At 39.4% G+C, this 23,881-nt stretch overlaps 1 protein-coding gene across 2 annotated transcripts in view; it reads left to right on the forward strand.

The window, feature by feature from the left end:
* Nucleotides 1-23,881, forward strand: part of SIMC1 (SUMO interacting motifs containing 1) — a 100,127-nt gene that overhangs the window by 70,360 nt on the left and 5,886 nt on the right. For both annotated transcript variants that reach the window (XM_081231934.1, XM_081231933.1), the window contains 4 exons: nt 88-240; nt 2,101-2,229; nt 21,910-22,066; nt 22,253-22,337. In XM_081231934.1, the coding sequence (XP_081088060.1) occupies nt 88-240; nt 2,101-2,229; nt 21,910-22,066; nt 22,253-22,337 (524 nt within the window). The remainder of the gene's footprint in view (nt 1-87; nt 241-2,100; nt 2,230-21,909; nt 22,067-22,252; nt 22,338-23,881) is intronic.

Genomic DNA, 23,881 nt, shown 5'->3' on the forward strand with positions numbered 1-23,881 from the left:
GGAGCCCATGTTAAAGTTGCAGTTCTGAGCACCATATAGTAAGACAGAAGTTTAAACTTTTTCTTTCTTATCTTTTTTCCATTGCAGGGATGTCATCAAGTGGTTGGTCAAAGCAGTAACTGAAGACAGATTAACTCAGTCCCCAAAGGAGAATCAAACCTCTCCAGGAACAGGAATCTTGAAGGCCAGCAGTAGCTACCCTTCTCCCCAACCTAACCTGACAAAGAACACCAATCAGCTGTAAGGAGCAGGCAGAAGTTCTTTCCTGGGGCTATTGGGATTTACTGTTTTAGAGAACAGCACCACCCCCTAAGATGAGTTTCCCCAAAATTAACAAGCTCTTGTAACATAGGCTGATTTTTACTAAAAATTATCTTAGTTTGACTAAAGGTTAAATTCCTAATTCCAAAGGTAAAACAAAAGCAGATGCTTTCCTCCTGGATGAATAGGACTTCACTAAGTGAATATAAATTCACAAAGCCGAAGTGGAACAAAAGGCAGACAGTGCCCTCCCTTTCCTAGATTCCAAGAGACAATACAGGGTTACAGCTACTCACCACTTCATCTGTCCACTGACAGAAGGGGAGTCATGCATAGTGGGTGTTCCAGCAGCCTCTTGTCCTCAAGGAACTGGGTCTCTCCTCCAGTCGTGGAAGAAGAAGAGCAGTTCAACCTGCAGGTTCCAACAGGTTATAACAGCAGTGGCTCAGACCAGGGCAGGTCCTATTACCTCAGACCACACTGGAAAGAGATTCCTGGCATTTTTTTTTATGGGATTGAAAGTGGTCTTGGCATTTTTTGAGAAATGCCAGGATTTGGGGGCTTGAACTGCCCTTGCACAAGTAACCTGCTATTCCATGTCAATTATATTAAAAATGACAGTCACACTTGATATTTCAAATACAGCATTTGTGCCTAAATTCACAACGCTATATATTAATCTAGTTGCACTGACCTGATTTTCATATAAGTACTATGGGTTTTAACTAATTTAGGAGACAATCTTGTATCTAAAGGGAGAATGTTTTGGAACAATGAAGTATTTGCTTGAGCAGATTGGGGAAGGTCCTAAAGTAGGGAAGTAGGGTTATCCCAGAACTCAGTATATAGACCCAAGAGAGAAGCAGACACTGTTCCTTAAATGAAAGCTAATATAATAATAATAATAGTAATAAATTTATTGTAAGTAGATATTAGTAGAATAAAATAGGGTCCCCCTAAAAGTGATCATGATCTTAACAACAACAGTAGGCACTGCTGTTTACCATTAATGAGTGCCTATCTGCCAGATACCTTAAACATCACAACTTCATGAAATAGGTGGTATTATTTCTCCTTTTTTGAGATGAGAGAACTTAGACTGTAAGCAGTTTAGTAATTTGTCAAAAATTGATCAGCTTGTCATTGCTGAGCCAGAATCTGATGCCAGAGTCCCTGTTCCACCTATTGTGTCACTGGCTGCAGATTTTCTGAAAACAGAGCCCTTCCTTCCCTCACAAATAATAGTGCATGTTAGAAAAGGCTAGCTTCAAGGCCAGGCTTACCTTCTGAGGGGTTGCCTAGATTCCTTCTGCCACATCAGCCTGGCTGTCTCCCACAGTTAGGTCTGATGAGAGAGAGGGTCACGTTTCACCAGCTGAAACTCTGAGACTGAACTTAGTAAAAGATTATTGTAAAGGAACCAGTAACAGGCGAAGACTATATGGTAAATATATATTTTCTCCTATCAAAGAAATTCAAATAATTGTTAGTCATTCTGGACCTGTTTCTTCATCTGTAAAATAGAGAAGTTATAGGTTAGGTGATCCTTAAAGTTCTCTAGATCCTTAAGATTGTATGTTTCTCTTTTTGAATTTAAAAGTAGCTTGCTTTTACAGCTCAACCCCAGGTTCTGAGAGGTTCAGATAGTATGATCTGGCAAAAGGGATTCAGGTAGGTGAAGTTGCTAATAAAAGCATGCTGATGCTTGAGTAGTTCTCCCTGACCCTAGTGTGTGCTTTACAAGATCCTTTAGTACACTGGTGGGGACCTCATCCCAGCCAGTAGGGTAGCTCTTTGCCAGACCCTCCCACTCATTTGTGTTCTGTGTTCTGGACTCAGGATTGTATGCCAGCTGCAGAGGATGCTGTCCATAGCCGTAGAGGTGGATAGGACCCCCACATGCAGCTCCAATAAAATTGCTGAAATGATGTTTGGGTTTGTGCTGGACATTCCTGAGAGGAGTCAGAGGTGAGTCTTAGTTTTTTTTTTTTGTTCGTTTGTTTTTTGTTTTCTGTTTTGGTCTGGGAACATAATTTCAAAAGAAAATTCTAAATGGTAGTTAAATTAGGAAAAAAGAGGTAGAGGAATAGTTCCTGTCTCTTTAACCTTTTGAAAGAAAGAGATTCTCAACCAGTTGTTATTATTTGCAACTAAGGCATAATTTCTTGGGAAGAGGCAGGGTACCTTAAACGGAGCCTAAATTTTCCCACTTTATCCATCTGTCTAATAACTTTACTCATCTCTCAAGGTTCAGCTGTGAGGCACGACCATCTTCTCTGACCCTCAGCCGTAGAGCCTGGTATAACTGTTCACTAAAGTCTTGATGGATGAATGAAATAGGCATATCCAATATTAGGGGAAAAAGAGGTGACCCAAGAATGAATAGGGTTGCACCTATAGAATGAGCCCAGATACTAAGAATAAGGAATTCAGTTTCTCTAAGCATTAATTAGTAAAGCATTTCATCAGGAAGAGACAAGGAAATAGAGCTCTTGGCTAGGGCCAGTGATTCCTCCTTTGAACCAGTAATTTTAGAAATCTGAAGGAAGAAAAATAAACTGGAATGAATATGAATTCATGAACAGTTGCTGGTATAGAAATAACTATGAGAAAGCCATTTTACGGTGGTGGCCCTTGGGGGAAATTATCTCCATCAGGTCCATGTCTGCTTCCCATCCCCATCCCCTAAGCTCCCAGTTGGCAGCCAAGACTATTCTTGTACAGTTCTGGTTCCTCTATTGGAAAAAAATGTCATACCAAATAGAATTGTAATAAAGATTTAATTAAAATATCCTGCTAAGATTAAGACAAACATTTGTTGGGTCCCTACAATGTGCCAGTCATTATCATGTTAATTATCTCATGTTTTCATAAAACTTTATAATGTTATTCCTGTTTAACAAATGAGAAAAATACTCTAAGTAGTTAAATAACTAACCCAAGTTTACACAGCTAATCACATTCAGAATCCAGATTTAAACCCAGGACTTCTTAAATCCAAGGTCAATTCAAAGAAGGCAATACATTACAGTGGTCAGCCAAAAGGAAGCATTCATAAATGCCATGCTTGCTCTATCACTTTGTTAGGGATATTTCATTTGGGTCCAACTCCCATACCACTCATTCATTTATGCCCAGATTCTGGTGAGAGATGGGAAATCTAAGGAATGGGTAAATGTAAACAAATTTGGGCTTAACATAGACAAAAAAATTTTAAATAAAACCTGGCCCTACTTTAAACTTTCTCAGAAAGGGCATATTGGCAACCACCCCAAATTATACTAGAAGATACTTTATATACTTTTATCTTGGTTGTTTTAACTTTTAAAAGTTTAGGTATAATTTACATGCAATTAAATGATACAAACTAATTTACATAAATATCCTTCCATGAGTTTTGACAAAGGCATAACCCATGTGACCTATCATTTTCCAGTGCTTCATTGATAGCATATAGAAATCCTGCAACCTTGCTGAATTCATTTATTCTAGTAGGAATATTTCTGTAGTTTCCTTAGAATTTTCTACATACGCAATATTTTGTCTGCAAATAAAAACAGTTTAACCTCTTCCTTTCCAATCTGTATGCCTTTTGCTTGTTTATCTTACCCTACTGCATGGGCTAATACCTCCAGTAGAATGTTGGAGAAGTGATAGGAACAGACATCCTTGCCTTATGCCTGATCTTAGGGGGCAAACATTCAGTCTTTGGCCATTTAGTAGTAGTATTAGCTGTAGGTGTTTCATAGGTACCCCTTGTCAGATTGAGGAGACTTCCTTCTATTTCTAATATATTGAGTGTTTTTGTGAAGAATAGGTATTAAAATTTGTGAAATATTTTTCCTCTATTGAGATAGTCAAATTTTTTCTCCTTTCTTCCATTGATGTGATGAATTACATTGATTAATTTCCTAATATTAAAACAACCTTGCATTCCTAGAATAAAAAATCCTACTTGACTGTGATATGTTATCCTTTCTTTATTGACAGATTGAATTTGCTAATATTTTGTTAAGGGCTTTTGCATCTATGTTTACTAGAGGTGGTGATCTGTGATTTTATTTTCTTATAATGTTCAACCTCATTCATATTTAAAGAAATTTAAATTAAAACTACACTGAGGTACTATTTCTAACCTATCTAAATAGTAAAAATTTTAAAGTACTATAAAACACTCTATTAGTGAGGCTTTGAGAAAGCGGGTAGGTACTCATACATTGCTGGTGGGACTGCAGAATGGTACAAGCCTTATGGAGGGGAATTTTACAATATCTAACAAAATTAAAGGTACATGTACCTCTTGACCCAGCAATCTCATGTCAAGGAATTTACCCTGAAGGTACACTTTTAACAGTATAAAAATACATATGCACAAGGATATTCACAACAGCATGTTTGTAATTGCAAAATACTAGAAACAACCCAAATGCCCATACATAGGGCAGTGGTTGAATATCTGTGGTACATCTACACAGTGAAGATGTAGCTGTAAAAAAGTAAAATTTAAAAATAGGAGCAAAATATTTATGATCTGTTTTCCAAAATGTATTGTTAAGTAAACAAAGCAAAATACAAAAGAGTATGCATAATAAATATACATATCTTTTTGTAAGAAGGAGAAATTTTTAAATATACATGATTATAATAATTTACAAAAAAAGAAACCAAGTTAAGATAAACTGCAGACTAATCAAATTGCTTACATACAGGGGTAGATAGATGGCAATGGGCTAGAAAGGAGATAAGGTGCTGAGCTGGAGTTGGAATGACCTTAATGGTAGTATTGGTAGTGTAATACTTCCCTGAGTATACTTCTTTGTATAGTTATAACTTTTAGACTTTTAGAACCATATTAATGTTTTATATACTCAAAAAAAGAAAAATAAACCAGCAAGGAAGTTGGATGGGAGCCTAACATGCAATACAAACAGACACAAATTAACCTGTGTTTTAAATGAATAATAATTGGGACCATGGGGTGGGGAATGGGAGGGAGGACAAGCCCAAGCAACTTTTTTTTTACTTCTTATTTCTAAATAATTATAGATTCACAGGAAGTTGCAAAAACTAGTACAGAGGGGTCCTGTATACCCTTCACCCTCTTTCCCCTAGTGATTACATCTTGCATAACTATAACAGTATCACAAAAAGGAAATTGACATTGGTATAATCCACAGAACATATTCAGATTTCATCCATTTCACCTAGATTGCACTCATTTGAGGGTAGTTCTGTGTAATTTTATCACATTTGTAGCTTCATATAACCACCAGCACAATCAAGATATATGGAACTGTTCCATCACCACAAAGATCCCTCGTACTACCCTTTTACGGGTAACTATTCATCTTCTCCAATCCCTGGAAACCACTAGTCTGTCCAAGTAAGGTAAAACACAGTACCTGGACTAAACGCCCTCAGGCTAAAGACAAAATGAAGTGTAAGTAAATATTAAACTCTAGTTAGTAAATTTCTTTTTCACAGAAAGTATGAGTTAACAATTCAAAACCATCTTATGTGTATGCTAGGATTAAACAAATAAATGTATTGTGGTTAATGAGAGCCAAGTTTCTCACTGTCAGAGAAGAGAGTTACACATATGAAAAGGGGAAAGGATAGAAGGAACCCTGTGTTGCTGGATTGGAATTGGAGGTATCAACATGAACTTGTGGTTTCTAATAAATATAGATAGATATAGGAATAAATGTAGATGTGTGAGTGTGTTTTATATATATATATATTGTGTGTGTGAATTCATACATCTGTTTCCTACCTTTACCCACTGAGAGAGCATAGAAACAATTACACCCTAGTAGCAATGAGCACACCTAGTACTCAGATCTTTGTTTCTAAATACTAGTTTATACTAAAAGGAACCAGAGTTCTTTAAGGAAATGATGAATTCCAGAGCTGAGGTAAAGTATAAAATGAGCCTAGAACATCTTGTTCCAGAAAGTGAGGAAATGTTCAAGGAATGTTCAGAACATGTCAAAAGAAGCTTAAAGGGCTTCCACTGACTAAATCTGGGATAATTTGAGTATCAAATAAATATTGACAATAAAACATTATAAACTGTTGTGTAAAATAAGAATCCATGATTCTAATACTGATAGGAAGGAAGAAAATGGACTCTCTTCCTTATATTAGAAAGCCAGCTAATAAATATAAGAAGAAATGATGAATTAGGGAAAAAATGCCATTTGGCAACCATCATAATAAGAGAAATTCAGGTATGAGTGTGTACTAAAATTGTGAAAGTTTGTGGAGTACCAAGATATTTGCATAATCTCAAAGTATTTTCTCACGAGATATTAATTATGAAGTGAAAAATAATAACTTTACTGTCGAGATACTACCATAGTCAAGTGATCAAAATTAACACCAACAATGGGACAAATTGACATCATATGCCCCTTGATATGATACACACAACATTTTTGCAGTCCTCTTGCCAAAAAATGCATAATCTCAATCAAATCATGGGCAAATATCAGAGAAATCCCAAATGAGAAACATTCTATGAAAAAAACTGACCTGCACTTTTCCAAAATGTCAATGTCACGAAAGAAAAAGCAAGAATGAGGAACTGTTCCAGATCAAAGGACATTAAAAAACAGGCAACTGAATGCAATGCATAATCTGGGATTTTCTTTTGCTATTAATAGCATCATTAAGACAATGAAAAAAATCTGATTAAATCAGTTAATATAATAGTATTGCATTAAGATTAATTTTCTGATTTTTTTTTATCATTGTATGTGGTTATCTTAGAGAATGCGCTTGTTTTTAGGAATTATACACTGTAAGTATTTAGGGATAAATGGGCATCATGTCTGCAACTTACTATCAAATAGTTTAGAAAAATAATAGAAAGACAGAGTTAGTAAGAAGGATAAAGAAGATATGGTAGGGCTTCACTGGTGGCGCAGTGGTTGAGAGTCCGCCTGCCAATGCAGGGGACGCGGGTTCGTGCCCTGGTCCGGGAAGATCCCATATGCCGTGGAGCGGCTAGGCCCATGAGCCATGGCTGCTGAGCCTGCACGTCCGGAGCCTGTGCTCCACAATGGGAGAGGCCACAACAGTGAGAGGCTCTTGTACTGCAAAAAAAAAAAAGAAGAAGATATGGTAAATGTTTAACACTTGGGGAACCTGAGTGAAAAATACTAAGGGTATTTGGGAATTATTTGTACTATTCTTACAACTCTTCTCTGAGTATAACAAAAAGTTTTTAAAAAAGGTATATTTATTGTAAACAGCATATAGTCAGATTTGCTTTTTTAGGCATCTGACAATCCCTGCCTTTTAACTGGAGTTATTTATTCCATTTACATTTAATTTAATTATTGGTTTTACATCTGTCATCTTACTGTTTGTTTCCTGTTTGTCCCTTTTGTTCTTTGTTCATTTTTACCTCCTTTTCTGCCTTCTTTTGGATTAATTATTTTCTATTATTCCATTTTATCTTTCCTATGGCTTTTTAACTTTTTTAAATTAAAAATTTATTTTGACATAGTTGTAGATTCTTATGCAGTTGTAAGGAATAATACAGAGAGATCACATGTACTCTTTACACAATTTTGCCCAATGGTAACATATTGCAAAACTTTAGTGCATGTATCACAACCAGGATATCAAGAATGGGCGTCCCTGGTGGCGCAGTGGTTAAGAATCCACCTGCCAATGCAGGGGACACAGGTTTGAGCCCCGGTCCGGGAAGATCCCACATGCTGCAAGGAAACTAAGCCCGTGAGCCTCAACTACTGAGCCTGCACTCTAGAGTCCGTGAGCCACAACTACTGAGCCCACGTGCCGCAACTGCTGAGGCCTGCGTGCCTAGAGCCCATGCTCCGCAATGAGAGAGGCCACCGCAATAAGAAGCCCGCCCACTGCAACAAAGAGTAGCCCCCACTCACAGCAAATAGAGAAAGCCCATGTGCAGCAACCCAATGCAGCCAAAAATAAAAATAAATAAAATAAGGGGCTTCCCTGATGGCGCAGTGGTTGAGAGTCCGCCTGCTGATGCAGGGGACACGGGTTCATGCCCCGGTCCAGGAAGATCCTACATGCCGCGGAGCGGCTAGGCCAGTGAGCCATGGCCGCTGAGCCTGTGCGTCTGGAGCCTGTGCTCCGCAATGGGAGAGGCCACAACAGGGAGAGGCCCGCGTACTGCAAAAATAAATAAATAAATAAAATAAAAATTTTTTCAATTTTTAAAAATAAAAGCAAAGAATGATAGAAGCCAAGATAGAGCACATTTCCATAGTCATAAGGATTATTCATTTTGCCCTTTTATAACTATACCCTCCCTCCGCCACCCCTTCTTAACCCTTGGCAACTACTAGTCTATTTTTCATTTTTATAGTTTTGTCATTTCAAGATACTGTGTAAGTGGAATCATACAGTATGTAAGCTTTGGGGATTGGCTTTTTCACTTAGCATAAATCTCTGGAGATTCATTCAGGTTGTTGTATCTATCAATAGTTGATTATTTTTTATTGCTGAATAGTATTCCATAGTGTGGGTGTACCTTTGATTTTGTTTTTTTAACCATTTACCCCCTGAACGATATTTGTCTTGTTTCCAGTTTGGGGCTATTATGAATAAAACTTCTATAAACATTCATGTACAAATTTTTGAATAAATGTAAGTCTTCATTTCTATGGAATAAATGCCAAGGAGAGCAATTTTTGTATTATATAGTAGTTACTTATTTAATTTTTTTAAGAAACTGCCAAACTGTTTCCTTGAGTGGCTGTACGGTTTTACATTCCCCCCAGCAGTATATGAGTGATCCAGTTTCTCTGCATCCTGGCCAGCATTTGGTGTTGTTACTGTTTTTTATTTTAGCCATTCTGATAGGTGTGTGGTGGATTCTCATTGTGATTTTCATCTTCATTTCTCTGATGGCTAATGAAGTTGAACATCTTTTCATGTGCTTAATACCATCTGTATAACATCTTCACTAAAATATTTTTTTCTCATGTTCTAAATAGATTGCTTGCTTTTTTACTGAGTTTGTTTTTTTTTAATAGATCTTTATTGGAATATAATTACTTCACAATACTGTGTTAGTTTCTGTTGCACAATGAAGCGAATAGCCATATGCATACACATGTCCCCATATCCCTTCCCTCTTGAGCCTCCCTCCCATCCCCCCTCTAGGTCATCATAAAGCACTGAGCCGATCTCCCTGTGCTATGCTGCTGCTTCCCACCAGCCCACTATTTTACATTTGGTAATGTATGTATGTCAATGCTACTCTCACTTCGCCCTCCCACCCCGTGTCCTCAAGTCCATTCTCTATGTCTATCTCTTTATTCCTGCCCTACAACTAGGTTCATCAGTACCTTTTTTTTTTTTTTAGATTCCATATATATGTGTTAGCATATGGTATCTGTTTTTCTCTTTCTGACTTACTTCACTCTGTATGACAGACTCTAGGCCCATCCACCTCACTACAGATAACTCAATTTCGTTTCTTTTTATGGCTGAGTAATATTCCATTGTGCATATGTGCCACATCTTCCTTACCCATTCATCTGTCGATGGACATTTAGGTTGGTTCCGTGTCCTGGCTATTGTAAATAGTGCTGCAGTGAACATTGGTACATGTCCCTTTTTGAATTATGGTTTTCTCAGGGTATATGCCCAGTAGTGGGATTGCTGGGTCATATGGTAGTTCTCTTTTTAGTTTTTTAAGGAACCTGCATACTGTTTTCCATAGTGGTTGTATCAATTTACATTCCCACCAACAGTGCAGGAGGATTCCCTTTTCACCACACCCTTTCCAGCATTTATTGTTTCTAGATTTTTTGAAAATGGCCATTCTGACCAGCGTCAGGTGATACCTCATTGTAGTTTTGATTTGCATTTCTCTAATAATTAGTGATGTTGAGCATCTTTTCATGTGCCTCTTGGCCATCTGTATGAAATGTCTGTTTAGGTCTTCCATCAATTTTTTAACTGTATTGTTTGATTTTTTTCATATTGAGCTCCATGAGCTGTTTGTATATTTTGGAGATTAATCCTTTGTTATTTCATTTTCAAATATTATTTTCTCCCATTCTGAGGGTTGTCTTTTTGTCTTGGTTATGGTTTCCTTTGCTGTGCAAAAACTCTTAAGTTTAAGTCCCATTTGTTTATTTTTGTTTTTATTTCTGTTACTCTAAGATATGCGTCAAAAAAGATCTTGCTGTGGTTTATGTCAAAGAGTGTTTTTTCCTATGTTTTCCTCTAAGAGTTTTATAGTGTCTGGCCTTATGTTTAACTGTTTAATCCATATGGAGTTTATTTTTGTGTATGGTGTTAGGTGGTATTCTAATTTCATTCTTTTACACATAGCTGTCCAGTTTTCCCAGCATCACTTATTGGAGAGGATGTCTTTTCTCCATTGTATGTTCTTGCCTCCTTTGTCGTAATTAAGTGCCCATATGTGCATGGGTTTATCTCTGGGCATTCTATCCTGTACCATAGATCTGTATTTCTGTTTTTGTGCCAGTACCATACTGTCTTGATTACTGTAGCTTTGTAGTATAGTTTGAAGTCGGGGAGCCTGTTTCCTCCAACTCCATCTTTCTTTCTCAAGATTCCTTGGCTATTCAGAGTCTTTTGTGTTTCCATACGAATTGTAAGATTTTTTGTTCTAATTCTGTGAAGAATGCCATTGGTAGTTTGATAGGGATTGCATTGAATCTGTAGATTGCTTTAGGTAGTATAGTCATTTTCACAATATTGATTCTTCCAATCCAAGAATATGGTATATTCCTCCATCTGTTTATGTCATCTTTGATTTCCTTCGTCAGTGTTTTATAGTTTTCTGAGTGCAAGTCTTTCACCTCCTTAGGCTTATTCCTAGGTATTTTATTCTTTTTGTTGCAATGGTAAATGGAAGTGTTTCCTTAGTTTCTGTTTCTGATTTTTTGTTGCTGGTGTATTGGAATGCCAGAGATTTCTGTGCATTAATTTTGTATCCTGCAACCTTACCAAATTCATTGATTAGTTCTAGTAATTTTCTGGTGGCATCTTTAGGATTTTCTATGTATAGTATCATGTCATCTGCAAACAGTGACAGTTTTACTTCTTTTCCAATTTGTATTCCTTTTGTTTCTTTTTCTTCTCTGATTGCTGTGGCTAGGACTTCCAAAACTATGTTGAATAAGAGTGGTGAGAGTGGACATCCTTGTCTTATTCCTGATCTTAGTAGAAATGCTTTCAGTTTTTCCCCATTGAGTATGATGCTTGCTGTGGGTTTGTCATATATGGCCTTTATTATGTTGAGGTAGGTTCCCTCTATGCCCATTTTCTAGAGAGTTTTTATCATAAATGGGTGTTGAATTTTTTCAAAAGCTTTTTCTGCATCTATTGAGATGATCATACAGTTTTTATTCCTTAATTTGTTAATGTGGTATATCATATTGATTGATTTGCATATATTGAAGAATCCTTGCATCCCTGGGATAAATCCCACTTGATCATGGTGTGTGATCCTTTCAATGTGCTGTTGGATTCTGTTTACTAATATTTTGTTCAGGATTTTTTTTGTAAGAGTTTGAGAAGGATTGGTGTTAGCTCTTCTCTAAATGTTTGATAGAATTCACCTGTGAAGCCATCTGGTCCTGGACTTTTGTGTGTTGGAATATTTTTAATTACAGTTTCAATTTCATTACTTGTGATAGGTCTGGGTTTTTTTGTTTTTGTTGTTGTTGTTGTTGTTTTTTGCGGTACGCGGACCTCTTACTGCTGTGGCCTCTCCCGTTGAGGAGCACAGGCTCCGGACGCGGAGGCTCAGCGGCCATGGCTCACGGGCCCAGCCGCTCAGTGGCACGTGGGATCTTCCCGGACCGGGGCATGAACCCATATCCCCTGCATCGGCAGGTGGACTCTCAACCACTGCGCCACAAGGGAAGCCCCTGATAGGTCTGTTTATATTTTCTAGTTCTTCCTGGTTCAGTCTTGGAAAATTGTACCCTTCCAAGAATTTGTCCATTTCCTCATGGTTGTCCATTTTATTGGCATATAGTTGTTTGTAGTAGTCTCTTATAATCCTTTGTATTTCTACAGTGTCAGTTGTGATTTCTCCTTTTTCATTTCCAATTTTATTGATTTGTGTCCTCTCCCTTTTTTCCTTGATGAGCCTGACTAAGGGTTTATCAATTTTGTTTTTCTCAAAGAACCAGCTTTTAGTTTTATTGAGCTTTGCTATTGTTTTCTTCATTTCTGTTTCATTTCTGCTCTTGTCTTTATGATTTCTTTCCTTCTACTGACTTTGGGTTTTCTTTGTTCTTCTTTCTCTAGCTGTTTTAAGTGTAGAGTTAGATTTTTTATTTGAGATTTTTCTTGTTTCTTGAAGTGAGATTGTATTGCTATAAACTTCCCTCTTAGAACTGCTTTTGCTGCGTCCCATAGGTTTTGGGTTGTCGTGTTTTCACTGTCATTTGTTCCTATGTATTTTTTAAATTTCTTCTTTGATTTCTTCAGTGATCCCTTGGTTATTTAGTAGTGCACTGTTTAGCCTCCATGTATTTGTGTTTTTTACAGTTTTTTTCCTGTGATTGATTTCCAATCTCATAGCATGTGGTCAGAAAACATGCTTGATATGATTTCAATTTTTTAAAATTTTCCGAGGCTTGATTTGTGACCCAAGATGTGATCTATCCTGAAGAATGTTCCATGTGCACTTGAGAAGAAAGTGTATTCTGCCACCTTTGGGTGGAATGTTCTGTAAATATCAGCTAGATCTATCTGGTCTTTTGTGTCATTTAAAGTTTGTGTTTCCTTATTTATTTTCTGTTTGGATGATCTGTCCATTGGTGTAAGTAGGGTGTTAAAGTCCCCTACTATTATTGTGTTACTGTCGATTTCTCCTTTCATGGTTGTTAGCATTTGCCTTATGTATTGAGGTACTCCTATGCTGGGTGCATATATATTTATAATTGTTATATCTTCTTCTTGGATTGATCCTTTGATCATTATGTAGTGTCCTTCCTTATCTCTTGTAACAGTCTTTATTTTTAAAGTCTATTTTATCTGATACAATATTGCTACTCCAGCTTTCTTTTGATTTCCATATGCATGGAATATCTTTTTCCATCCCTTCACTTTCAGTCTGTATATGTCCCTAGATGTGAAGTGGGTCTCTTGTAGACAGCATATATATGGGTATTGTTTTTGTATCCATTCAGCCAGTCTGTGTCTTTTGGTTGGGGCATTTAATCCATTTAATAATCAAGGTTACTATCGATATGTGTGTTCCTATTACTATTTTCTTAATTGTTTTGGGTTTGTTTCTGTGGGTCTTTTTCTTCTCTTGTGTTTCCCGCTTAGAGAAATTTCTTTAGCGTTTGTTGTAAAGCTGGTTTGGTGGTGCTGATTTCTCTTAGCTTTTGCTTGTCTGAAAAGCTTTTGACTTCTCCATTGAATCTGAGTGAGATCCTTGCTGGGTAGAGTAATCTTGGTTGTAGGTTTTTCTCTTTCATCACTTTAAGTATATCCTGCCACTCCCTTCTGGCCTGCAAAGTTTCTGCTGAAAAATCAGCTGATAACCTTATGGGGATTCCTTTATAGGTTATTTTTTGTTTTTCCCTTGCTGCTTTTAATATTTTTCTTTGAATATAATTTTTGTTAGTTTGAATAATATGTGTCTTGGTGTGTTTTTCCTAGGGTTTATCTTGTATGGGACTCTCTTTGCTTCCTGGACTTAAGTGACTCTTTCCCATGTTAGGGAAGTTTTCCACTATAATCTCTTCAAATATTTTCTCAGACTCTTTCTTTTTCTCTTCTTCTTCTGGGACCCCTATAATTCGAATGTTGGTGTGTTTAGTGTTGTCCCAGAGATCTCCAAGATTGTCTTCAATTCTTTTCATTCTTTTTTCTTTATTCTGCTCCTCGACAGTTATTTCCACCATTTTGTCTTCCAGCTCACTTACTCGTTCTTCTGCATCAGTTTTTCTGTTACTGATTCCTTCTACTGTATTTTTTATTTCGGTTATTGTGTTGTTCATCTCTGTTTGTTCTTTATTTCTTCTAGATCTTTGTTAAACATTTCCTGTATTTTCTCAGTCTGTGCCTCCATTCTATTTCCGAGATTCTGAATCATCATTACTATCATTACTCTGAATTCTTTTTCAGCTAGATTGCCTATTTCCTCTTCATATTTTTGGTCTTGTAGGTTTTTACCTTGCTCCTTCATCTGTGACATATTATTTTGCCGTCTCTTTTTTTTTTTTTTTTTTTTTTTATGAGTGGGCTGTGTTCTTGTCTTACTGGTTGTTTGGCCTGAGGCTTCCAACACTGGGGTTTGTAGGCTACTGGGTAGAGCTGGGTCTTGGTGCTAAGATGAGGAACTCCGTGAGACCTCATTCCAATGAAAATTCCCTGGGGTCTGAGGTTCTCTGTTAGTCCAGTGGTTCGGACTCAGAACTCCCACCGCAGGAGCTTTGTCCTTACCCTGGCAGGCTCATGAACCAAGATCCCACAAGCTGCCTGGGGTGGCAAAAAAATAAAATACAATAACAAAGTAAAAAATAAAATTAGACTAGGAAACTAACAGATATGTTAGGAAGAATATAAAAATAAAAATATAGATGAATCAACAACCGGAAGGTACAACAGTACCACAGTAGTAAAAAAGAGGAGGGAAAAAAAGGAGGGTGGGGGAGAAGGCTTTGACTGCAGAGGGCAGGGCCTAAGCAAGGGTGAGGTTTGGGTGGTGGGTGGGGCCAATGCTCAGGACCCACAGGGCTGGAACAGGCCCTGGGGGCTGTGGGGGATGGGGCTTAGTCTCAAGGAACAGAAGGGGCCCAGGCCTGCTCCCCACCCCTGGTCTGAGTGGGCAGGGGACTTCACCTGGGAGCCCAGCAGGCTTCCTGGGCTCGAGTGGGTGGGACAAACGCCCTCCTCTCCTCTCCTGCTCCTCCAGTCTGGGAGGGCCCCTTCCCCCGCCTCTCCTGATCTTCCCACCTCCCTCCTATGCCCTCAAGGACCTACACAGCCTGGAGGGGGCTTTGGAGGGCAGGGGACAGGCCTGGGAGCTCAGCAGGCTCCCCGTACAGTGGCCCTCCGGTGTTCCCCCACTCCTCCCGGATGGCTCTTCCCAACTGCCTCTCCTGATCTCCCTGCCTCCCTCCTATGCCCCCAGGACCCACGCAGCCTGGATGGGGTTTTGGAGGTGGGGTACCGGCCTGGGAGCTCAGCAGGCTCCCTGGCCACCCCAGGCCATCTCCCTCCCTCCTCTCCCGCTCTTCCTGGAGAGTCCCTCCCACCTGCCTCTCCTGATCTCCCTGGCCTCAGGGGTGCCAATCCTGTCTGGCCTCCACTTCTCCTCCCCCATCAGTCCCCCTACATCCTACCGGTTCACTTTGGGGATCCTCCCATCTCCTTGGGCATCAGAGTCCCCCACCAGCGGCCGGCAGGCGCCCTAGTTGCAGGGAGACGCTAACTCCACATCTTCCCACATCTCCATCTTGACTCTGCTCTCCTACTGTTGACTTTTAAGAGTCTTTATATATTCTAGATACAATCCTTTTTCAGATCTGTAGTTTGCAAATATTTTCTCCCATTCTGTAGTTTGTCTTTTCATCCTCTTTAACAAGGTCTTTCAAAAAACAAGTTTTAAATTTGAATGAAGTCCAGCTTATCAGCTTTTTCTTTTATGGAAAATGCTTTTGTGCCAAAGATTCCTTAGGATTGTCTGTGTAGACCATCATGTCATCTGCAAATAGGGAAAGTTTTATTTCTTTTTTTTCCCATCAGTGTGCCTTTTATTGCCTTACTGCACTGGCTAGAACTTTCAGTACTATGTTGAATAGAGTGATGAAAGCAGACACCTTTGTTCATGATCTAGGGGAAGGCATTCAGTTCATTAATTATTGATTAATTAAAATATGAGTTCACCATTAATTATGATGCCAGCTATAGGTTTTTTTGTAGATGTTCATTAATAAGTTGAAGAAGTTCCCTTCTATTCCTAGTTTTCTCAGTTTTTATCATGAGCGGGTATTGAATTTTATCACATGCTTTTTCAGCAAATGTTTTACTTTTTTTAATGGTTGCTCTTGGAATTACAATATGCATTCTTAACTTACTAGAGTCTGCCTTGAATTAATATTATATCATAACATGTAATGTAAGAACCTTATAACTATGTATTTCCATTTACCCCACTCCCATCCTCTGTGCTATTGTTGTCATACATTTTACTCCAGGATGGGATCATATTTTTGCTTTAAACATTTACTTGTTTTTAAAAGAAATTCAGAGATTTGGGGGGGGGAAGTCTTTATACTACCCAACTGTGATATTATGACCTATAATAAGAAATATATATATTTGATCTTCATCCTGTTCCTGGCACAGAGCTCTTTTGGAGTTTTTTTTTTTTTTTTTAAAGGGCTCTTTATTTTTTTTAGTAATTTATTTATTTTTTTTATTTTTGCTGTGTTGGGTCTTCGTTTCTGTGCGAGGGCTTTCTCTAGTTGTGGCAAGCGGGGGCCACTCTTCATCGCGGTGCGCGGGCCTTTCACTATCACGGCCTCTCTTGTTGCGGAGCACAGGCTCCAGACACGCAGGCTCAGTAGCTGTGGCTCACGGGCCTAGTTGCTCCGTGGCATGTGGGATCCTCCCAGACCAGGGCTCGAACCCGTGTCCCCTGCATTAGCAGGCAGACTCTCAACCACTGCGCCACCAGGGAAGCCCTGGAGTTTTTTAAGTGATGAGAGTGATCAAGTTATCTTTGTTATGTTAGTGAGGGGTCTTTCAGAAAGCATTTGGTGACCTAAGGTTAGGAGCTGGTTGCCAGGGGAACCATGTAATTAGAGGGTTGGGACTCCAACCCTCCACTCCCAGCCCTCCCCCCACCCCACTACCCCCTCCTGGGAAGGGGCAGGGGCTGGAGTTTGAGTTCAGTTACCAATGACCAATGATTTAATCAGTCGTGCCTATCTAATGCAGCTTCCTTGAAAACCCAAAAGGACTGGGTTCAGAGAGCTTCCAGGTTGGTAAACAGGTGGAGATGCCTGTAGAGTGATGTACCCAGAGAGCATGGAAGGGCCTCACCCTTTCCCCATACCTTATGCATCTCTCCCGGAATTTGGCTGTTCTTGAGTTATATCCTTTTATAATAAACTGGTAATCTAGTAAGTAAAGTGTTTCTCTGAGTTCCGTGAGCCACTGTAACAAATTAATCAAACCTAAGATGGGTTTCTGGGAACCTTCGATCTATAGCTAAGTGGTTCAGAAGCACACAGGTCAACAACCTGGACTTTCCAATTGGCATCTGAAGAGAGAGTGGGAGGGCAGTCTTGTAGGATTGAGCCCTTAACCTGTGGGATCTGACACTATGGTAAATAGTGTCAGAATTGAGTTAATTGCTTAGTGGTGCTGAAATAAAACACACATCAGATCCACATAACTACCATTTTGGGTGTTCTTCTTTCTTTGTTGAAGATCCAAGTTCCATTTGGTATCATTTCTTCTTCCACCTAAAGAACTTATCTTCTTTTAACATTTTTTGTAGTGCAGGTCTACCGTAGTGAATTCTCTCAGCTTTTGTTTATCTGGAAATGTTTTTATTTTACCTTCATATATGAATGGTGTTTTTACTTGATATGAGTTCTAGATTGATAGGTATTTTTAATTTATTTTAAAGATGTTCCATTTTCTTCTGGCTTGCTGATGAGAAGTCATTAGAATTTCTTACTTTTGTTCCGTTATATGCCATGTGTCTTTTTTCTCTGGCTGCTTTTTTTTGTTTTCAGCAATTTGATTATTATAACTAGGTGTGGTTTCCTTTATGTTTATCCTGCTTGGGGTTTATTGAGATTCTGGAATCTGTGAGTTGATATTTTTGATCAATTTTTGAAATATCTTGGCCATTATTTTTGCCCCAAAGTTTCATCTTCTGGAAATTCAAGTACATATACATTAAGCTGTATGACACTGTTCCACAGAACACTGAGGATCTGGTGTTTTCTACTGTTGTTGTTTTGTTTTATTTTGTTTTGTCTTGTCTTTTTTTTTTCTCTTTTTCACTTTGGATAGTCTTCATGCTCCCTGATCTTCTCTTTTGTGGTGCCCAATTGTTGTTAAGCCTATCCAGTGATTTTTTTTTTCAGGTATTGTGTTTTTCAGCTCTAGAGTCTCCATTTGGTTCATTGTTATAGTGTCCATTTCTCTTTGCTAAGTGTCCCCATCTAATCACTGATTATATATATCTTGGTTAGTTGGTCGGCTAGTTGGATGGTTGGTTGGTTAATTTTGAACATATTTATAATAGCTCTTCTAAAGTCCTTGTCTACTAATTCCAACATCTGTATCAACTCTTAGCCTGTTTCTATGGACATTTTGCTCCTGGTTATGAATCACATTTTCCTGCTTTTTCCCCTGTCTAATAATTTTTTATTGTGTGCTGAACATTATGAGTGCCACATTGTTGAGAGTCTGAAATTTGCTGACTTCCTTTAAAGAGTATTGAGTTTCATTCTTGCAGACAGTGATTTACTGGCAGATTAGCTTTCTCCTTTTAAGGCTTGTTTCTAGGATTTGTAAGGGTGTTCTAAATCAACCCTTCTTTTTTTTTTTTTTTTTTTTTTATGGTATGCGGGCCTCTCACTGTTGTGGCCTCTCCCGTTGCAGAGCACAGGCTCCGGACGCGCAGGCTCAACGGCCATGGCTCACGGGCCCAGCCGCTCCGCGGCATGTGGGATCCTCCCGGACTGGGGCACGAACCCGTGTCCCCGGCATCGGCAGGCGGACTCTCAACCACTGCGCCACCAGGGAAGCCCCAACCCTTCTTAAGATACTAGTCTTGTAGCTTAGTCTTTCTGGGGTTGCACCTGAATGCCCAACATGTTCAATGAGATCTCTCCTCTAGCTCATTGAAACCCCATGTCTTTCAGCACTGGGCACTCTCCTGAATCCCCAGTCAGCTCATAGCTCCTCACTAGCTGTTCTCTCCCAGGCTTTTGGATCTTATCCCTGTCCCTGTGCCAAGGGGGCCCCTTACACATATTTCTTGAGCTCCCTCTTCTCTGACACAAATTCCAGCCACCTCAGCTCTACTGAACTCCAGTCTCGTTTGCTCTGCCCAACAAGCCCACTGCTTTCTGGTTGGGACCCACGCTTTCCTCTGCCTTAGTTAGAAAGTGTCCCCAGCAAGAAATCTGGGGTAAACGTGGGGTTCACCACCTTTGTTTCCCTTCTCTCAAGAATAATAGTCATTGGTAGTAGCTTGTCCAATGCCTGAAAATAGTTATTTCATATATTTTGTACAGGTTTATAATTATTGATAACAGGAGAGTAAATTCAATACCAGCTATACTTGTTAAGGCTGGATCTGGATGTTAGCCTTCCTCTGTATCTTGTTTTTAAATTTTGAATTTGAATTGCTATAGATAATTGTACCTCCATTTCCTACTATGTCCAATACATTAAAATTACTTTCTTGTCCCTTGGATATTTCTGGGTTTGCCATCTTGGGTTATAAAACCAGGACAGGGCCTCCCTGGTGGCGCAGTGGTTGAGAGTCCGCCTGCCGATGCAGGGGATACGGGTTCGTGCCCCGGTCTGGGAGGATCCCATATGCCGCGGAGTGGCTGGGCCCGTGAGCCATGGCCGCTGAGCCTGCGCATCCGGAGCCTGTGCCCCGCAACGGGAGAGGCCACAACAGTGAGAGGCCCGCGTACCGAAAAAAAAAAATAAAAAAATAAAAAAAAAAACCAGGACAAATGCAGGCCCTGGAATAAAAATTGGAAGAGAAAATACAGTTTGAAATAAAAAGTTATTAAATAGGAAAACTGTCTTGTGAAAGTAATAGGCCAAATACAGAGTAGAAATTAAACTGTAAGAGAATTGGGGGAATATCTTATAAATGTAATCATTTGGAGTCCTTTGTATTAAAAAAGAAAATTTGTCAGAGGAGGTATAGAATTGTACTTAAAAAAAACACACACATTAAAGAGATAAAATGGGGCTTCCCTGGTGGCGCAGTGGTTAAGAATCCGCCTGCCAATGCAGGGGACATGGGTTCGAGCTCCGGTCTGGGAAGATCCCACATGCCGCAGAGCAACTAAGCCCGTGTGCCACAACTACTGAGGCTGCGCTCTAGAGCCCGTGAGCCACAACTACTGAGCCTGCATGCCACAACTACTGAAGCCCACGTGCTACAACTACTGAAACCCACGTGCCTAGAGCCCGTGCTCTGCATCAAGAGAAGCCACCACGAGGAAAAGCCCGCGCACCGCAAAGAAAAGTAGCCTACGCTCGCCGCAACTAGAGAAAGCTCACACGCAGCAACGAAGACCCAACACAACCATAAATAAATAAATATATATATTTATTTATTTTTTTTAAAGAGAGAGATAAAATGGATTTTCACAAATATTACAGACTTTTTAAAACTTTTGAATGGTAAGAAGCAAAGGTTTTAAAGTATTTATTCTGCTTTTTTACCCTTGCTTTTACACAAATAATACCTGTGCCTGGTGGAACAGCAAAGGGAAAGGGGAAAAAAGAAAATAAAAATGAATAGATACTTTGTTATTTATCATTTTTATAAGTGACAGTGGCACAAAGAGCACCCTATTTCTCCAGATGTTGCAAAACTGCAAAGGGGCAGTTGTAGAAGAAAGAACTCTGAGGTCTGGAGCTAGCTCTGTTGCTGCCATCTCCTTATCTGCTCATGAGCCGTCTATTCCTCAGAACTGCTGACAAGCAGACCTGGCAAGAACCACCAAACAAACCTTCAGGCAGTTCAGAGATTCACCCTGTGCATCTGAGATTCGTAACTTTTTTTTTTTTGGAAGCTGACATTGCTTTTAGAACAATGAGTTTGATTCACCTTTCTGAAGCACAGCCCCCATTTTACAGCTCTCCAGCTCAGAAGCCTCTGAATGTGCTCCACCCCACCCTCGCTGACCAAGCACTGCCCTGCACAGAGTGACAAAGTCAAGGGCCAGAGTCCCTCTGGGACTTTTAAGTCCTAGACTTGAAATTTAAGAAGACTGCAGTGCCCCAGCTATGACTTTTACTTCTTTGTTTTTACCCATGTTTATCCCTGCACTGAAATGCCTCCTGCCTCAGGCCTTCTTTACTCCTAGACCACCGTCAGCAGTGCCACCTCCTCCATACGAAGGCTGCTTCTGGCCCCCTGACCAAACGTGCTCTCTTCTCTGTGTCTGTAGAGCGCCACAGGCACCTCGCATATGTGTACACTTGCCCTGCGCTTTATGTAGGTTCCTATTGCATACTTCTTGCCCCTGTTCAACTATCAGCTTTTTGAGAGCAATATCCTCTTTTATTTCTCTTATTATTCCTTGTTTCTGCCAAACAGTGCCTGGCACCTTATGGCCATTCAGAAATATGTAATCTCCTGATTAATTCTCTTGGTTACAGGATGATATAATTCTTCTTAACGTGTCCTAAACTAGTCTTTTTCAAATATCAAAGACTTTCCCTCCTTCTGACAGTTGTTAATTCATGAACAAATCCATTTCTGCCCTGTCCACAAGCTTTGTGATTTTGTAGGCCTTCATTCTATTCCTTCTTAGCCTTCTCTGGATTAGGGCAAAGGTTAGAGCATTCAGGGAGAATTGTGGTATATGTTCCATGAAACAATAATTGTGATGGTGAACTCTCTATCTCTTCTCCATACAGAGAGATGTTCTTTACTACCATGGAGAGCCACCTTCTGCGCTGCAAAGTGCTGGAAATCATATTCCTCCACAGCTGTGAGACACCCACCCGCCTGCCCTTGTCTTTGGCCCAGGCCCTCTATTTTCTGAACAATTCCACGTCACTGCTCAAGTGTCAGGTACATTTTTCCCTATTTCAGTTCCAGGCCTAGAACACCTTTTCCTTAATCCTTGATTAAGTAAATTATGTAAAAGTGTAAAAGTGTTTTACACTATTTTACATTATGTAAAAGTGACTTGAAAACTGTACAGAACCTCTAACTGAGGAAGGCATTTATTACCAATTGCTTTTACTATCTCTGCAGTCGGATAAAACCCAGTGGCAGACATGGGATGAACTGGTTGAGCATCTACAGTTTCTGTTATCCAGTTACCAACATGTTTTAAGAGGTAAGGAGCATTTGGTCACAAACCAGATGGTGTGGGAGTCTCACAGTGGACATTATTATGAATTAAAGTTACGTAAGGGACTCTAATTTGTTAGCTTCAGTAAACCATTGTTCCTTGGTGTAACTGTGAGGAACAAGGAAGGACATAGCCGGAATCGCTGCTGTGAAACAGAAGAATTCACATAGTATTTTTGTTATGGCAGATACTACAGTGGTCCTCACAATTATTAGGCTGTGCAGGTAGACAAAAGTCATTCTAACATGAGAAGGATTTAGTAATGACCTGATTTGGCCCTGGCATCTTTCCCTGGCCTATCACTGCAGCGTCTTTGTTGGGTTGATTGCTCACTGACTCGGACATTGTAAATATCCGTCAATATGATGCAAATACAGAGCAAATCAGTGGCAAAGTAAAAATGTACATCTTGAAAAAGTTGTAAGACACTCAAGTCTGTGAAAGGGCTCTGCTCTAGTCTCAGGCAAAGCCAGTGATCCGTGAGGATCTGGAAGAGTTAGACTAATTAACACTCAGGGGGCAAATATTGACAAGGATAATGATGGAATAGCTGCTTCAAATAAGAATGATTTGATTAGCCAAGGATTAATGTGGTCCCTGGGGAAACTAATGCAATTATTAATTACATAAGGAAAGATAGTAAGTTTTCAGGGGAGAAAACTGACATGCCTCTTGATGTGATACCCTGAGAAGGACACCTCATCACTTATGTAGTGTTCTTGCCAAAAATTCATGACCTAAATCTAATCAGAAGGAAGCATCAGACAAACCCAGGTTGAAGGGCTTTTACAAAGTAGCTGGCCTGTACTTTCAAAAGTCACAATGTCTTAAAAACAAAGAAAGACTGAAGAACTGTTCCAGATTAAAAACAAACTAAAGCACATGAATATTAAACGTAAAACATGATCCTGGATGGGATCCTGAACCAGGAAAAAAGAAGTTATAATGTGCATTATTGGGACAATTGGTAAATTTTAAGTAGATTATATAATAGTATTGTGTTAATATTAAGTTTCATATTTTTTGATAATTATCCTGGCTTATGAAAGTAAATATCCTTGGTCTTAGAAAATCCATTCTGAAGTATTGAGGGGCACAATGTCCAACTTATTCTCCATCAGTAAGTGGGGGGGGAAATGCATAAACACACACACACACACACACACACACATACATACATACATAATTTACCTGCCATGATCATATTGAGGTTGATTTTAGCTCAGTAATGGCACTTGGGAAGATAAGATGGTCCTTACACCCTCTTGGGCCTGGAATTGAGGAAGCTGTTACAGAAACATTTTAAAAAGCACTGGATTTAAGACAGAAGGTCTGGGTTTAAATCCCAACTCCATCACCTACTCTGCATTGGGCAGCTAACTTTATGTCTCTAGACCTCAGTTTCTTCCTTCTATAGATCGGGGATGGTAATACATAACTTGCCAAGACTGATTGCTAATGGGCATGAGATAAAAGTAGAAAGCGCTCAGTCAGTGTTAGCTGCCTGTCATCTGGCCAGGAGTAGGCTA

The sequence above is a fragment of the Mesoplodon bidens genome (assembly GCF_964165515.1).
Source record: "Mesoplodon bidens genome assembly, chromosome: 4".
In the NCBI taxonomy this organism is placed as follows: domain Eukaryota; kingdom Metazoa; phylum Chordata; class Mammalia; order Artiodactyla; family Ziphiidae; genus Mesoplodon; species Mesoplodon bidens.